At 41.1% G+C, this 18,588-nt stretch overlaps 1 protein-coding gene across 9 annotated transcripts in view; it reads left to right on the top strand.

Moving 5' to 3' along the window:
* Positions 1 to 1,278: 1,278 nt before the first annotated feature.
* Positions 1,279 to 18,588, top strand: part of TMEM230 (transmembrane protein 230) — a 31,876-nt gene continuing 14,566 nt past the window's right edge. Inside the window, exons 1-6 of one of the 9 annotated variants that reach the window (XM_055544230.1) lie at positions 1,290 to 1,525; positions 3,554 to 3,667; positions 4,033 to 4,111; positions 4,988 to 5,110; positions 5,244 to 5,311; positions 8,449 to 8,586. In XM_055544230.1, coding sequence (XP_055400205.1) covers positions 3,645 to 3,667; positions 4,033 to 4,111; positions 4,988 to 5,110; positions 5,244 to 5,311; positions 8,449 to 8,476 — 321 coding nt within the window. In that variant the 5' untranslated portion in view covers positions 1,290 to 1,525; positions 3,554 to 3,644 and the 3' untranslated portion in view covers positions 8,477 to 8,586. The other 8 variants (XM_055544223.1, XM_055544224.1, XM_055544229.1 and 5 more) reach the window with 8 other exon arrangements.

Below are 18,588 nucleotides of genomic sequence, written 5' to 3'. Positions count from 1 at the left end.
TGGTATTCTGACTTGAGCTCAAGAAATGAAAAGAGAGTAGAACACATATAATACTTTGTATTATCAGAAACTAACACTTTACAGAAGCTTAATGTTTGCAAAGTTCAATGGCCTTTATAAGGTCACTTACAGCATTGTTGTAGGGCAGTGTTTTTTTAGCCTAGGGAGCCTTGTACAGGAGTCTTGGAAGTGTTAGTGCAAAAAGTTTTTCTAGTGTAAGTAGACTTTTGGGAGGGGCAGGGGGGACTTATTCCCTTGAAGGATGAAAATGGTTTCCATGGGTGTCAGGAGTCAACCAAGAAAGTGAAAAAGGCCCAGCAATAATTGTGCTACAAAGTCATATATTAAATTCTGGTTATCCGGTGGTAGAAGGCAATGGCACCCCACTCCAGTACTCTTGCCTGGAAAATCCCATGGACGGAGGAGCCTGGTGGGCTACAATCCATGGGGTCACACAGAGTCGGACACGACTGAAGCGACTTAGCAGCAGCAGCAGAACTCACTATATCCAGTAGATAAATTACCTTCCGGGTGTGTTGGGGAAGGAGACTAACAACAGAGGGGCCTGAAGGTTTTGGAATGAAAAAAATGTTTTATCTACACTGTGGTGATGTCTCCACTGCATTTGTCAAAAAAAAACCTAACCCAATTGTACTTTATATGTAAATTATACTTTAATAAAGCTTGACATTTTAAAGAGCTTTATGTATTGCAAAATGTCCCTTGTGGGCAGCCCTCTTAATGGGGCATGGCCTGAAAATGTGCAGGAAACTAAAGCACGAGAATGTAGGGTGCTACTCCAGAGTAGTGGGTGAGGTAGACGGCGGCAGGCAACGCTGCGCAGACCCGGGGGAAGGCGGCCTTGCCTGGGCACACGGAGACCTGGCAGCTCCAGCTTTCTGGAGCTTCGTCAGCTCGGCTTCTGCGTTTCGCAGCGCCACTGAGCTCCCTACACTGCCAGGGAGGCCGGAAAGAAACACGTGGCCGGGTAGTCCTGGGCCTGACTGTGACCCAGGCGGCGCCGCTGCCTAGGAACCCACCGGCCCCGGCGGAAATGGTGGACAGCCAGCCCGGACTGCAGAGCCTTAGAAAACCCCACGGGGCGCGCTCCGCTTGCGCAGCGCTAAGACCCGACGACTTGTGCGGGCCGCTAGAAAGAAAGCGGGCTTGAAACCGAAGAAAGTAGAATGAGAAGGCATCGCTCCCGTTGACGCCACGTCCGGCCCGCAGCCTCCAAAACATACGCCACTTCCGGCGTCTAGCCGGTCGAGGCCGGGTGGCAGTTGGGGGAGGTCTCGGGCGCTCCAGCTGCCAACCGTGAGCGAGCTGTCCGCGCTCGGGCCCCGGATACGGCGTGCGTGCTCGCTGGGCGGGAGCGGAAGCGGAAGCGCTCGCCTCAGGCTTGCGACGCGGCCAAGACTGCGTTCTCCGCCGGTCAAGGCTGGAGTCCTCTGTGTGGAGCATTCACCCTCCCGGGGCACGGCTGGCCGCTTTCCTGAAAGCAGATATTTCCATCTAAATTCACGTCAGTTCTTATTTCTCTTGCTGGCTGGGTCTGGAAGCGGACAGGGAAATAGTGTGGAGAGGCGCGTAGTGCGAAGCTGTATGCTAAGTGCTATGCTTTCAAAATTCTTGCAGCATTCAAGTGCTGAAGAAATTTTGGGATTCCGGTGAGGCTGATAAAAAAGCCTGTTGGGCAGGTACTCAGAAAACATTGCTTTACATTTTTCCTTTTCCCTCTTTTAGAATTCTTACTCTGCTACTAATAAGCAGTCGTCTGGTGTTCCTCACGCCATGCCTATTTTTATGTTTTGATGCAGTGTATGAATAGTTACAGAGAAGTCAATGGCACCCCACTCCAGTACTCTTGCCTGGAAAATCCCATGGACGGAGGAGCCTGGTGGGCTGCAGTCCATGGGGTCGCAAAGAGTCGGACAGGACTGAGCGACTTCCCTTTCACTTCTCACTTTCATGCATTGGAGAAGGAAATGGCAACCCACTCCAGTGTTCTTGCCTGGAGAATCCCAGGGACGGGGGAGCCTGGTGGGCTGCCATCTCTGGGGTCCCACAGAGTCGGACACGACCGAAGTGACTTAGCAGTAGCAGTAGCATGAATAGTTAATGACAGTATGTAAACTTTTAAAGACTGATACAAATCACAGGTGATTAAATGCTCTCAAAACCCCCCACTTATTGGTAGTTTGGACTTAAAGTTTTATAGAATTAAATATAGATTATCGTGTAATCAGGATCACAACACTTAAAAACATAGTTTTTGACATAATTTGATCTAACCATTTTTGAAAGGCGTATAAGAAAGCACACTTTTATTTTTTCAGTACTTGATTTCTACATCATTACAAAATTACTAAAAAGGAACAGGAGCGTTTAGCACCAGTTCCTTTATAATGCTAATTAGGTTGTCTGCAGACCACTTAAAACAGCTTATTAATATTCAGAATTAAGTATATATAAACCGCTTAGATATGTTTCACTTTTAGAAATCAAGTAACTTGATCAAAAAAGGTTTACTTGTTTCATTCACATAACTTGGTGATTTTATGGAGGAAAAGTACACCAATTACAAATGTTTTTCAATTTAATCTTATATACTTTTAAGCTGGTGACGTAATAGGCACGATTCCATTATAGGAGTCAACTTTGACTAGTTTGAACAAAAACCAAGTATTTATTCAGAGTTTGTTTGTTTTGTTTTTGATGTAGCTGAAGAAGTAACTTGGAAAATGAAATTGCTACTTGCAGTGCTTGGGCTGAAGCAGTGCATTCATGTTCAGTCACTTCAGTTGTGTTGGACTCTTGGCGACCCCATGGACTGTAGCCTGCCAGGCTCCTCTGTCCATGAGATTCTCTAGGCAAGAATACTGGAGTGGGTTGCCATGCCCTCTTCCAGGGGAATCTTAACCAACCCCGGGACTGAACTTGGGTCTCCTCCATTGGACTCTACGGCTGAGCCAATGAGGAAGCCCTCTGGGGTGGAGCAGAGAGACAGGCAAATCAGAGGACACTGGTATAATACTGGTAGCCAATAGCTTATCCAAATTTACAAGAACTTTTACAGATCTTTTGTGTTAAATGGATGATATCCATCAGAGGAAAATAGGCAAAATGCTGATGTGAATATATTTCATTTCTCACCCTCTCTCCTCTGTCCTAGTCAAATAAGAATCACTTGAGTATATGCTCCTCTTGCTTTTTGTGGAAGCAGTGATGGGGGGACAGGCAGTACTGTAGCAGAATGGTTGAAATGTCAGATGGATTTAAGTGACCACTGTTTCACCTACTCTCTTGTGACTTTGAAAAAATTAGGAGGCAGAGAAACATTAATGGCAAAATAAATATGAAGTCTGGTTCTTGGCAAATGTCTTGATTCTTATTCTACCAGGAGAAACTAGAGTAGAGGCATAATGAGAATGTTTTCATGTCAAAGGAATATCAGGCTCTAAGAACAAGCAGCCCGGAACTCCAGTATGTATAACAAACACATTATTGTAGCCTGCAGACAATAATACTTTTCTTTGTTTTCATACTGTAGCTGTGTCAGCGTGTTATGATGCCGTCTCGTACCAACCTGGCTACTGGAATTCCCAGTAGCAAAGTGAAATACTCAAGACTCGCTAATACGGATGATGGCTACATTGACCTTCAGGTAAATGCAGAAAGGACCTGATGAGATTAGCTGGCTCTATTGATGCTGAGTTAGCAGGGAGACTGATTGTTTTTGATCAGATCCAGGTTTTGCTGATTGTGCCTAGGGTTTAGAGGGAGCAGAAAAGAAACTGCTGAGACTGTCACCCATAGTGTGCAGAAAGAGGGACCTTGGCAGAGCAGTTTCAAACCAATATAAATATTTGTCCATTTCTGAGAAATTTTAGTTGTAATGCCAGAGTCTAATAGTTGCAAATTTTATTTAGTTTATCTGGAAGTAATCAGATTATTTTGTTAAGTAGAATTTTTTAAAGACTGTGTTACCAGTTTGTTTACACTTCAGTCAAAACCAGTTCATCTTTTAAGGGAGAAACTCACTGCTAAAGCCAGCAGATTGTGGGAATCTTCCTTCTTTCCTGATGTCATGAGATCCAATTTATTAAAGGTATTCTTTGTGGCAAACAGTAAGTAAAACAGAGAATATTTTTTAAATGTGTGTCCTTCCTGATCATGGTTTATAAAGTACTTAAGGGTGTAGCATCTCCTTTTGGCCGCTTCCCTTTACACTAGACTATTTTAGGTGGAACTAAGATCAAAGAAGTAGCAGGAACCCCATCCTTTAAATAAGTATCAGTATAAAGAAATCAATTATTCTTTGTACTTTTGGGACCCACATTTGAAGGAGAGAGTTGTTTTTTTTTAAAGCAGGTTGGAAAAGCTTCCAGTCAATTTGGTCACGCACAAACATGAGCCAAACCTTAGAAATTTGTCTTTGAATGTTTTAACCTTGAATTGAACTTGTTAGTAAGGCAGGTTACTTGCTCGGTGGGTCAGGCAACTAATGCTTCAGAAAAGGTTGTTTTTAAAACCTTTGACCAGATCCCAGCTTAACTTTGAATTCCAGAAATCATTTTTTTCTTCTTACTTTTCCAGAGCTTGATGTTCACTTTTAATCCCTATAGATTAGTACATTCTTCCATGTGCAAAGGCATGTTTATTAAAAACATGTGTAACATGAAGTGTCTTGTTTTTGTAAGAAAATGATTTTTTTAACAGTACAGTGAGTGGTCTGTGGAATGAGACTAGAACTAGAAAAAATAACATTCTGCTGAGATTTCCTTACTCGAGTTATTGTTAGAGCAATAACTGGAGCTTCCTCTCCTGCAGTCATTTTCCTTTCTCTCCCAGAGCTGCAGTGGGTGGTAGGACTTACTTCAAGACACACCAAGATTGATTTTCTTATCCTCCCTGCTTTCAAGTATCTGAGTCCTGTATATTCATAATGTTCTTCTTTGTCTTTTTTTGTTTGTTTCTCTTCCAGTTTAAGAAAAGCCCTCCTAAGATCCCATATAAGGCCATTGCGCTCGCTACAGTGCTGTTTTTGATTGGCGCCTTTCTCATTATCATAGGCTCCCTCCTGCTGGCAGGCTATATCAGCAAAGGGGTAAGCTGAGGGGCTTGTGGGATTTCCAGAAGATGTTTAAAATGTCAGCCACTCTGTTGTCTTCTATCTAGTACAGCATATTTCAGCAGAAAGAAGAAAAGGTGGTTTTTGTTTTTGTTTTTTTTTTTTTAAGATTTTGTTCTCAGATAACAAGATGCTTCTTCCTTTGAGCCTCAACAAACTTCTCTCAGATCCTATGAGGTGGGTATGGCAGGTGGGCAAATTTTCCCTCTGAGATGTGGGCAATTTTCCTACCATCATAGTTTGGAACAGCACAGCTGAGTCTAGTACTGAGGATTCCTGAGTGATAAAGTTTATAACTGGAGTGGGATGCTATTATTGTAACTTTGCAGTGCCGCAGACATACAACCGTAGTTAGTGTTTGGGCAGAAGCAGTGAGGATTGTATAGGTCTGGGGCCACTGACCAAGCCAAGACTTTTGGCTCATGGACCAGATCTTTCTTAAATTGGATTTGGTTGAAGTTCCTGTTGAGCTTCAGTATAATACCTTAGAAACCTAAAGTGGTTTTTGGTGGTTCTTTCTCTTGGATTGTATAGTACTGGCAGTGTTAGTCTCTCAGTCATGTCCAACTCTTTGTGACCCCATGGACTGTAGCCCACCAGGCTGTTCTGTCTGTGGATTTCTCCAGGCAAGAATACTGGAGGATATTCTTCTCCAGGTGATTTTCCCAACCCAGAGATTGAACTGGGGTCTTCTTCATTGTAGGCAGATTCTCTACCATCTGAACCACTAGGGAAGCCCAATACAGATGCTTATACACAGCATCTAAACTAATATTAACCATAGTTCACATCTGATCTTCAACACACACCAGACCAGGGGATGATGGTCACATTGCTTTGTATAGGGAACACAGCAAAGAGCTAAAACTCTGGGCATTATCCTTGGAATTAGGAATAGTAGACTGTCCCAATAAAATGGCTGCACATGGCTTTTGAGATGTATATAAATTTGCTTTAGCTGTGTCGCAATTTGTCTTTAGCTATTTTAAAAGTATCATGTGACTACCAGAGGCTTCCTTAGTGCTGTCTGAATTTGAACATTGAACTTCAGGACTGTGCCTTCAGTTAACTTTATTAATGATGTAAAAATTGAGAGTGGAGGTGAGATCACAAATAGCACTTCACCTTGTGTGATTTATAAAAGACTATAAGTAAGGGTAAAGGTGTTAACTAAGAAAATCACTTATTAGATTGTTTTGGTTTTTGGTTTGGTTTGGGGTTTTTTCACTTCTTATTGCAGACATTTCAAACAAAACAGAAGTAGATGAAATAACATAATGAACCCCCAGTATATATCCGCAGTTGAACATCAACAGTTAGTGACCTTTTGTTTCATCTATACCCCCAACTTTTTTTTCTATATATACTAAAGCAAATACCAGATTTACATTTTGCTGGTAAATTATTAAGTGTACGTCTTCAGTATGCCTCTCTAACAGTTTTTACATAGATCTAGGGGTATTGTCTTAATACAATTTACCTTGTTTTTCTATTCCCCTTTTTTTGCGCACTGATAGATCTAGGAACTTGCTTAGATTTAGATCTACTTTGGTTTTCTTTTAGAAAGAATATTTCATAGGGATGCTGTGTGTTTGCTATTACACATGGGTTCTCAAAGCCTTTAATAGTTTTCTTGCTTTCTGGCTCAGCATGTTATCCCAGGCCCAGGCCCATCTGTGTATTTCCTGTCCCCCAACTTTTAAACAGCCATTTCACTAAGGAGCTCTGGTTTCTTTATGGGAAGTAGATTTAGAGCTCACAAACTGGGCATTAATGATGCCATTACTATTGGTTTTCATTTTTTCTAGGCTTTTTCAGAGACAGAATTAGGAAATAGGTGTCCTTTAGAAAACAGGGAAATATTGTATAGACATTGACCAGACCAAAAAGTTCTGGGTTTTTCCAAAACATCTTACAAAAAAACCTAAATGAACTTTTTGGCCAATCTAATATGTCATAATAGCTATAGTATTAGATATTTCCCATGCAAGTTTAAGGTTACAGTTTGAAGTTAATTTCTTTGCTTTTAGGTATGTATGTCTATCCCAATGATATTGAAATAATTTCTTCATGCCTTATTTGACATTAAATAGTTTAAAAGTAATAGGAGAAGGAAATGGCAACCCACTCCAGTATTCTTGCCTAGAGAATCCCAGGGACAGAGGAGCCTGGTGGGCTGCCGTCTGTGGGGTCTCACAGAGTCAGACATGACTGATGCAACTTAGTAGCAGCAACAGCAGTTTAAGAGTAACAGCAATATTAATGCTAAGTAAAAGAAGGCTGAACTCACTGTAAGTTTTCTTAGCAACTCTTTTAATCCTTAGGATATATCTCCTTAGGGATGTACAGTCGAAATCCTGAAAAAAAGAAACAGAAAAGTAGAAAATGTAAGAGTGAAAGTGAAGTCGCTCAGTCGTGTCCGACTCTTTGCAACCCCATGGACCGTAGCCTACCATGCTCCTCCGTCCATGGGATTTTCCAGGCAAGAGTACTGGAGTGGGTCGCCATTTCCTTCTCCAGAGAAAATGTAAAATAAGATAATAGAAATAGCACCAACTATGTCAACTGAAAGTTGTAGACCATCATTTTTAATGTTCAAATAATCCCCTTTAAAAGTTCTCTTCCTTTGGTTTTAAGCTTGCATTTATTGTCATTGTGTGCCAGCTGGGGCTACTTCCTTTACATGTATCAATCACTTCATTTAATTTCCACTGTAACCATATGAGGTAAATAATCCTCTTTCAGTTTTGAATGAAGCAGCCTGTCAGTATCTGTTAATAGCAGATCTTTGTAGATTGTGTTGTGGTGGTTTAGTTGCTCAGTCGTGTCCGACTATTGTGACCCCATGGACAGTAGCCTGCCAGAATCCATGGGATTCTCCAGGCAAGAATACTGGAGTGGGTTGCCATTTCCTTCTCCAGGGGATGTTCCCAACCCAGGAATCAAACCCAGGTCTCCTGCATTGCAGGCAGATTCTTTACCAACTGAGCTATGAGGGAAACCCAGACTGTGTTATAATAAGGCACGAAAAACAAGGCACAGAGTTTGGTATATTCACAACTAAAAACTTTAAAGGAGTAAAAGTTAGCCAAAGTATCTGTGGATGAACATGAATAATTTCTTTATAATTTTAGTACTTTGCAATTTTTCAGCAATTGTTAAAGAGACAAAAAGATATAAACATTTTCTCTTGGTAGTATAGTTCCCAAAGCTCTGAAAAGTATATGATAACTGATTTATGAATTGGACCCATGACTTTATTTTAAAATGTAATAACTTGCGTGGTAGTAATGTTTGCTTCCTTCTGCCACCAGGGGGCAGACCGGGCTGTTCCTGTCCTGATCATTGGCATCCTGGTGTTCCTGCCAGGATTTTACCACCTGCGCATCGCCTACTATGCATCCAAAGGCTACCGGGGATACTCCTATGATGACATTCCAGACTTTGATGACTAGCACCCACCCCAGCACTGAAGAAAAAAGTCACAGATGGAAATGAGCCCAGCTTTAAGACATTGAGCAGAAACTATGACTAAGGGCTAAGGAGTTCTGCAGTTTGCAGATGTTTAACAAAACAGTGGCCAGATTTTATGGGTCCATCCTGAAAGATGTTAACTAAGCTCACAAGTAACTGTCATTCGGGCATTCTCTTATTTTTCATTTTCTGGCCCTGGCAAAAAGCTCCTGACAAAGTTTTTCTGAATGAATATGCATCATGGGAGAGGAGCAGTTAATTGTATGGGAAAGTGGGAGGTTATTCTGTAGTGGAAAGTGTTCTGCCACCACCCTTTTTAGAGTTGAGCATTCTTTTAAATAGTCCTCATGGTCAGAATGTTCTTATGGCAAATGGAAGAATGCGATATGTCAGATTTCTTATTACTAAGTAATTTATTTTGAAAATAAGTGTCTTCTCCCCATACTCTTTAACTTTGTGTTCCAGTGGAAGACCTTGGCACAATCAAATATCAGTGTGGTGCATCTATAATATTTTTTACTTCCTTTCTTATTAACAACAACTAGGAATTTTTTAAACCTCAAAGCAAATTTTCAAAATGTAAACACTCTTCTCTGTACACCAATCCTTGGCCAGCTCTGATCTGGCCTACTGATAGGTTGGCCAGCATAAAATTTGGATCATTCTGTCCTGTGTAGATCAAAATGTTCTTATATCATACCTTTATGGACTAGACTTTTGGCTGCTTCCTAAGGAAAAAATGTAGACGAATGGTTATTATTTAGAGTTTATAATCCCATTGTTGACACCTTGTATTAATGTCATTCTGCTGAAGATTTTAAGAATTGGCCTGGATCTCTAGAGAACTGGACTGCCTTAGCTTGATCTGCCTCCTAGCTTGCAAAAAGTGACTTGTATTCAAAAGAAATTAAAATGTCAAAATCTAAATCCTAGACTTAAAAATTAATTTTAACCTATTTTAGAAAACAGTTTAATGATTATATGTCTTTGATCCCAATCCCCAGGATAGCCTTCAGTTTTAGTTAACTAGCATTGTGCTTAGACTGCTTTCTAGTCATTGTTTTGAGCTGTGGTTTTTCCAGTAGTCATGTATGCATGTGAGAGTTGAACTGTAAAGAAAGCTGAGTGCCGAAGAATTGATGCTTTTGAACTGTGGTGTTGGAGAAGACTCTTGAGAGTCCCTTGGACTGCAAGGAGATCCAACCAGTCAATCTTAAAGGAAATCAGTCCTGAATATTCATTGGAAGAACTGATGCTGAAGCTGAAACTCCAATACTTTGGCCACCTGATGCGAAGAACCAACTCATTGGAAAAGAACCTGATGCTGGGAAAGATTGAAGGTGGGAGGAGAAGGGGCTGACAGAGGATGAGTTGGTTGGATGGCATCACTGATGCGATGGACATGAGTTTGATTAGGCTCCAGGAGTTGGTGATGGACAAGGTGGCCTGGCATGCTGCAGTCCATGGGGTCGCAAAGAGTTGGACATGACTGAGCAACTGAACTGAATGAATGGATTTGGATGATTATAAGGCTGGAAGTGCCATTGGCTGAGATTTGAAGGGCTGTAGGTGGAGTGGTGTTAATGGGGAAGATGAGTTCAGCTTTGGATGTATTAAATTTAGATGTCTATTTGACATCCAAGTGGAAATACTGAGTAGGCAATTGAAATTTGGAGTTTGGGAAGGGAGTCAAAACTATAGTTAGAAATTTGGGAGTCAGTGTTGGGGTGGTATCTAAGAGGTGTTACACCCTCACAGTGGGCACAAATGGGGAAAAAAATCTAGTATGAGACTCAGGAAATGAGGGACAGTGAGAGGGTGACCTGAAGCAGCCACCAAGGTTAGGTGCGTTTGGTAATGGGAGAGTAGGCTGGGGAGTATAGTCGTCTAAAATTCTTGGGCTGACAGTGAAAATGTGAGGAGATATATAAAGCTTACTATCCTTGGCAGTGTTTGCAAAGCTAAGAACCAGAAGGTTTTGGCCAAAGTAAATTATTTGGCTATTTTTTAAGGGTAATGATAGTGCTAATAAGGGGAGGAAATAAAAATGGAATGGTAGGGGGAGTAAACAGCCAGTTCCCAAGGTTGTCTAGGTAAGTTTCTTGTATCCCTTTCTAGAAATGTTCTAAGCACTATCTGTATCTGTTTTTCAAAAAAAACTTACTCCCATTCTATAGTTCTATAATTTTTTTCCCTACATACTCAGTTTTGTGTCTCTTTCTATATCCCAGAGATGAGCCACATTTCTTTTTAATGCACATCGTATGTATATTTTTCCAAGTTGTGCATGTAGTCCTAGGGTCCTAAGAACAGAGACCATAAAAGTCAGATTCCTGGAGTGGTAGTCATATCTTCAATCCCCTGAGGAGTGATCTTTGCTATTGTATTTGAACATTCAGGTTCATAATCTCATACTGTAGTTGGAATTGTTACAGAAGTATTTTCTATTAAGCCAAAATCAGACTTTATGTAACTATGCAATGACAGTAATGGTATAGTCTTGTGCTTTATAGAAAATGTATAAACCTCCATAATAATGGTCAGTGTTTCTTGAACACTTTGCCAGATGTTGTGCCAGGCAATTTCATTACATGTTTCTACTTTATTTTAATATTTAGGAAAACCCTGAATTGAGAAAGATTCTTAGATAAAAAGTTAATATTTAAGACTCACATTTAAGCAAAGTGTGCCCTAGATTTATAAGGATTTTCTTATTTGCAACAGCAGTTATGCCTCTCATTAGTCATTTCCAAGGCTACAAATCCTCCCCATTGGATCAGCTGTTCCGTTAACACACATGATGGCAGTCTTAGGCCCATTCTCTCTGGATAAGCCTTACCTGGTCAGTGTGCCAGAAGCATATGGGTTGCTTCCTTCCTGCCAAGAATTTTTAGGTGCTGAGTATTATAGGGAAAGATAAGGCTTGGTCAATGAGGAGCAGAGGTTGGCCAAAATTGTTTTAAAAATGGAAAAGTTCAGCTGAACTTGATATTGGGGTTTTTCTTGAAAAAAAAAATCAATAGATTTTTCTTGCTCAGAGGCAACCAATTGGAGCAAAATAGTAAGTGAAGCAGCTTTGAGCAGAATTGTCCAATTCACTGCAGTCCCCACCATTGCTTGGTTTCTTTTGTATCAGACCTGTTAGTTTTCTTCATTAAGGGCAAAGAGTGTATCTTACAGTTCCACAAAGTCTAATACAGTGCTTTATGGGCATTTAGGTTATTGAATGAAGAGCCAACACGTTTCTGCGCCAGGATGCAGTGTTTTAAGGTACAAACAGATGGGCTGGTATTGTGTCATTCAATTTCCTAAATGACCCTCTTCAGCTGCTGGGGAGGCTGGCTACTCTGTAGACAGAGTTGATACTACCTGGTGAGTAAGTCTGCGTGACACCCTCTGCTCAGGCCAGTGAGCCCAGTTCACAACCACCTCCAAGTCCCCTCCTCCAGGCTGTGCACAGAGGAGCCTCGTTACTGTGTCCAGTGAGGGAGGCAGGTAAAGGGACAAGAACAGCTTGACTCTGCTGACCTTCAGAGGGCCACCTTATTTGGTTTGCTCTGTCATCTAAATTCCTATCCTAAGGCTTCTTTCCTGGATTCAGTCCCACAGGCTCCTAGCCTCACAGTGTGTAGTTCAATTATGGTTTAATGCCAGCATGGGGTGTGTACAGACTGTGTCTCATTTGCCACAAGGTATTGCACAAATTTCTTCTGGACCCTCAGTTTCCTTATAACGTGGGGATAAACCTGTTCTATAGGGTTCCTACCCCATAGGGTAATTGTGTTGCCATTTAGTTGCTAGGTCCTGTCCACCTCTTGTGACCCCGTGTACCTGCCAGGCTCCTCTGTCCATGGGATTTCCCAGACAATACTGGAGTGGGTTGCCATTTCCTACTCCATGGGATGTTCCCAACCCGGGGATCAAACCCGTGTCTCCTGCATTGGCAGGTGGATTCTTTGTCACTAAACCACCAGGGAAGCCCAGGGTAATTGTGGGGGTTAAATAAAACAATGTGGGACGGTGTTTCACACAGAGCCTGGCACCCAGTAAGTGGAAGCTGCTGTTTGAGAGTGAAGACGTTCACTCCTTTGGCTACAGGGAGTAGTGCTGGGAATAAAACAGGGAGAGGAGAGAGCCTATCTGTTATCCCTGAGGCCAACCTGGGAAAACTGTTCCATGGTGGAGTGAACCCAGAGCCAGGGGGCAGAGCCAGCATGGCAGTCCTGCCCTCTTCCCTGACAGCTGCCTGTGGGAGGGGGTGAGGAGGTCTCCAGCCCCCACCCTTCTCCAGCATATAGTTGCTCTAGTCCTGCTCTGGTTGAACACAAGAGGAAGGGAAGGACCATGGATTCTAATTTTAAGTTCATCCATGAAATATTTGGGGACATCTACTATTAACATTTGCCTAGACATCAAATCGGAGAAGGCAATGGCACCCCACTCCGGTACTGCATTAGAGAAGGAAATGGCAACCCACTCCAGTGTTCTTGCCTGGAGAATCCCAGGGACAGAGGAGCCTGTTGGGCTGCCTTCTATGGGGTCGCACCGAGTCGGACACGACTGACGCGACTTAGCAGCAGCAGCAGACATCAAATAGGAATGTCCACTTCCTCCAGAAGTTTTCGGCTTACTGAGAGAGAAAGAGATCCATACCTGAACTGGCTAAATGCAATAAGTACTATTTATGAGTAATTTAGAAAATTTTGCTCTTCTAAGTAGATCAGAGAAGAAAGGAGGCTCAACCGTCTCTGAAGAACATCTGGCTGAGACAAGGCTCAAGGGCAGGTGGAAGGGAAATTTGGGCTGGTCCCAAACTGATGATGAGTACTATGGTCTGGGTGCCCAGGATGGGCACTGGGAGAGCTGGGGATTAAGGTTGCCAGAGTGACACAGAACTAGGTTGTGACCAGCTAAGGAATGAGGAACTTTGATAATTTTCTTTTTAAATTTTGTTTTCTTTTTCTCAAAATTATCAGTGCATATATCTGACAAAGTCATGTGGTCCCATCAGGCTGGTCATGAAAATCAGTAGTCTTCTGCAAAGGAAGAGGAGCCCTTTTCCCTTGCTGCCCCAGAAACACTCACCTTCAATTCTTCCAGCTGAAACCTTTTGTACTGACTTCTATATCACCACATGAAATATTTATATTACCATTTAACAGTGTTTCAGTATCAGGCCGAGTCAATTGATTTTCTCCAGTGGAAGATGGAGATTTTGCTCTGTTCCCTTATCATCCCCTGTGATACATACTTCCAGGCCCTCCATTTTCTCCATAAAATTGTGTCACTGTGATTGGATCAATATTAAATGTTGACATTACCAAGAATGCTGCTGCTAAGTCGCTTCAGTCGTGTCCGACCCTGTGTGACCCCATAGACAGCAGCCCACCAGGCTCCCCGATCCCTGGGATTCTCTAGGCAAGAATACTGGAGCGGGTTGCCATTTCCTTCTGCAATTCTTACCAAGAATATATAAGCCCTATTTTACAGATAAGCCAGGACAGATATTTATGACTTTGCCTTTAAAAAGAAACAACTTGAGTTTTTCCTGGAATTAACAATCTTGTTTTGTTTGTTTGCATAATTTTCCATATCAGTTAGGTTCAGTTCAGCTGCTCAATCGTGTCCAACTCTTTACAACCCCATGGACTGCAGTACTCCAGGCTTCCCTGTCCATCACCAACTCCCGGAGCTTACTCAAACTCATGTCCATTGTGATATCCATGGTGATATCATCCAACCATCTCATCCTCTGTCGTCCCCTTCTCTTCCTGCCTTCAATCTTTCCCAGCATCAGAGTCTTTTCCAGTGAGTCAGCTCTTTGCATCAAGTGGCCAAAGTATCGGAGTTTCAGCTTGAGAATCCATTCTTCCAATGAATATTCAGGACTGATTTCCTTTAGGATTGACTGGTTGGAGTTCCTTGCAGTCCAAGGGACTCTCAAGAGTCTTCTCCAATACCATGGTTCAAAAACATCAATTCTTGGGTGCTCAGCTTTCTTTATAGTCCAACTCTCACATCTATACATGACTACTGGAAAAACCATAACTGACTAGATGGACCTTTGTTGGCAGAGTAATGTCTCTGCTTTTAAATATGTACTCTAGGTTAGTCATAACTTTTCTTCCAAGGAGCAAGCATCTTTTAATTTCATGGCTGCAGTCACCATCTGCAGTGATTTTGGAGCCCTGAAAAATAAAGTCTCTCACGGTTTCCATTGTTTCTCCATCTATTTGCCGTGAAGTGATAGAACCAGATGCCATAATCTTAGTCTTCTGAATGTTGAGCTTTAAGCCAACTTTTTCACTCTCCTCTTTTACCTTCATCAAGAGGCTCTTTAGTTTTTCTTCGCTTTCTGCCATAACAGTGGTGTCATCTGCATATCTGAGGTTATTGATATTTCTCACTGCAATCTTGATTCCAGCTTCTGCTTCATCCAACCCAGCTTTTCTCATGATGTATTCTGCATATAAATTAAACAAGCAGGGTGACAATGTACAGCCTTGACGTACTCCTTTCCCGATTTGGAACCAGTCTGTTGTTCCATGTCCAGTTCTAACTGTTGCTTCTTTTTTTTTTTAATTAATTAATTTTTTATTGGAGGATAATTGCTTTATAGAATTTTGCTGTTTTCTGTCAAACCTCCACATGAATCAGCCATAGGTATACATATATCCCCTCCCTTTTGAAACTCCCTCCCATCTCCCTCCCCATCCCAGCCCTCTAGGTTGATACAGAGCCCCCGTTTGAGTTTCTTGAGCCATATGGCAAATTCCCATTGCCTATCTATTTTACATATGGTAGTATAAATTTCCATGTTATTCTTTCATATATTTCATCCTGTCCTCCCCTCTCCCCATGTCCATAAGTCTATTCTCTATGTCTGCTTCTCCATGCTGCCCTCTAAATAAATTCTTCAGTACCATTTTTCTAGATTCCATATATATGTGTTAGAATACGGTATTTATCTTTCTCTTTCTGACTCACTTCACTCTGTATAATAGGTTCTAGGTTCATCCACCTCATCAAAACTGACTCAAATGCGTTCCTTTTAATGGCTGGGTAATATTCCATCATGTATATATACCACACTTCTTTATCCATTCATCTGTCGATGGACATCTAGGTTGCTTCCATGTTCTAGCTATTGTAAATAGTGCTGCAATGAACAATGGGATGCATGTGTCTCTTTCAATTTTGGTGTCCTCTGGATATATGCCTAGGAGTGGGATTGCTGGGTCATATGGTGGTTTTATTCCTAGTGTTTTAATGAATCCCCATACCATCTTCCATAGTGGCTATATCAATTTACATTCCCACCAACAGTGCAAGAGTGTTCCTTTTTCTCCATACCCTTTCCAGCATTTATTGTTTGTAGACTTTTTCATGAGGGCCATTCTGACTGGTGTGAGGTGATATCTCATTGTAGTTTTGATTTGCATTGCTCTATTAATGAGTGATGTTGAGCATCTTTTCATGTGTTTGTTAGCCTTCTGTATGTCTTCTTTGGAGAAATGTCTGTTTAGGTCTTTTTCCCACTTTTTGATTGGGTTGTTTGTTTTTCTGGCATTGAGTTGTATGTGCTGCTTTTATATTTTGAAAATTAATCCTTTGTCAGTTTTTTCATTTGATATTATTTTCTCTCATTCTGAGGGTTGTCTTTTCACCTTGCTTATACTTCCCTTTGCTGTGCAAAAGCTTTTAAGTTCAATCAGGTCCCACTTGTTTATTTTTGTTTTTATTTCCATTACTCTAGGAGGTTGGTCATTCAGGATCTTGCTTTGATTTGTATCAAGTGTTCTGCCTATGTTTTCCTCTAAGAGTTTTATAGTCTCTGGTGTTACATTTAGGTCTTTAATCCATTTTGAGTTTATCTTTGTATGGTGTTAGGAAGTGTTCTAATTTCACTCTTTTACATGTAGATGTCCAGTTTCCCAGCACCATTTATTGAAGAGGCTGTCCTTGCCCCATTGTATATTCTTTCCTCCTTTATCAAAAATAAGGTACCCATAGGTGCATGGGTTTATTTCTGGGCTTTCTATCTTGTTCCATTGGTCTATAGTTCTGTTTTTGTGCCAGTACCATACTGTCTTGATGACTGTAGCTTTGTAATGTAATCTGAAGTCACGAAGCTTGATTCCTCCAGTTCCATTCTTCTTTCTCAAAACTGCTTTGGCTATTCAGGGTCTTTTTTGTTTCCATATGAATTGTGAAATTTTTTGTTCTAGTTCTGTGAAAAATACCATTGGTAATTTGATAGGGATTGCATTAAATCTAATGGCACCCCACTCCAGTACTCTTGCCTGGAAAATCCCATGGACAGAGGAGCCTGGTAGGCTGTAGTCCATGGGGTCGCTAAGAGCAATTTCACTGTCACTTTTCACTTTTATGCATTGGAGAAGGAAATGGCAACCCACTCCAGTGTTCTTGCCTGGAGAATCCCAGGGACAGGGGAGCCTGGTGGGCTGCCATCTATGGGGTCACACAGAGTCTGACACGACTGAAGTGACTTAGCAGCAGCAGCAGCATTGAATCTGTAGATTGCCTTTGGTAGTATAGTCATTTTCACAATATTGATTCTTCCTACCCAGGAACATGGAATATCTTTCCATCTGTTTATGTCATCCTTGATTTCTTTCATTAGTGTCTTATGATTTTTTGTGTACAATTCTTTTGTCTCCTTAGGTAAGTTTATTCCTAGATATTTAATTCTTTTTGTTGCAGTGGTGAATAGGATTGATTCCTTAATTGCTTTCTGATTTTTTATTATTAGTATATTGAAATGCAAGTGATTTCTGTGTTTTAATTTTGTATCCTACAACTTTGCTAAATTCACTGATTAGCTCTAGTTATTTTCTGATACTATCTTTAGGGTTTTCTATGTACAGTATCACGTCATCTGCAAACAGTGAGAGCTTTACTTCTTCCTTTCCTTTTATTTCTTTTTCTTCTCTGATTGCTGTCGCTAGGACTTCCAGAACTATAGTGAATAATAATGGTGAAAGTGGACACCCTTGTCTTGTTCCTGATCTTAGGGGGGATGCTTTCAGTTTTCCACCATTGAGAATAATATTTGCTGTAGGCTTATCATATATGCCCTTTACTATGTTGAGGTAGGTTGCTTCTATGCCCATATTTTGAAAAGTTTTAATCATAAATAGGTGCTGAATTTTGTCAAAGGCTTTTTTTGCATCTATTGAGATGATCATATGGTTTTAATCTTTCAATTTGTTAATATAGTGTATCACATTGACTGATTTCTGTATATTGAAGAATCCTTCTATCCCTCAAATAAACCCAACTTGATCATGGTGTATGAGCTTTTTGATGTGTTGCTGAATTCTGTTTGCTAAAATTTTGTTGAGGATTTTTGCATCTATGTTCATCAGTGATATTGGCCTGTAGTTTTCTTTCTTTTTTTTTTTTTTTTTGGCCTGTAGTTTTCTACCACCATGGACCAGTGACAAACAACTCATGGATCAGCTGTGGTCCAGAGGCCATCTTGATTACTCAGTACAAAGGCTTCATCACTTCCACTTCTGCTCTTCTAAATCTGGTAGACATTTCAAATTGCAAGCTCCAAGAATTTGACTTCCTTTTTCTATGTATTCTGCTGTGTCATCCATTCCCTAGGCCCATAAGTGTAGAACATATTAACTGCTGGAGAGAAATATTGGAAGAAGTAGCAATTAGGTCACAGAAAACAGTGGAAATAAAACTGCATTGGTTAACTCTCCAAGTTTCACTCTTGATGCAGAAATGAGAAGTATAAAATTGGTTTTTAAAAAAGAAAACAAGAGACTAATCATAATTTGTAAATTAATGACAACCTACAGAAAAAAAAGGTTTTTTTTTTTAATAGTTTTTTTTAATAGTAGGATGAGTTATTCGGAGAAGGCAATGGCACCCCACTCCAGTACTCTTGCCTGGAAAATCCCATGGATGGAGGAGCCTGGTGGGCTGCAGTCCATGGGATCACT

The sequence above is a fragment of the Bubalus kerabau genome, chromosome 13 (genome assembly GCF_029407905.1).
Source record: "Bubalus kerabau isolate K-KA32 ecotype Philippines breed swamp buffalo chromosome 13, PCC_UOA_SB_1v2, whole genome shotgun sequence".
In the NCBI taxonomy this organism is placed as follows: Eukaryota; Metazoa; Chordata; class Mammalia; order Artiodactyla; family Bovidae; genus Bubalus; species Bubalus kerabau.
This window is presented reverse-complemented; position numbering and strand designations above follow the sequence as displayed.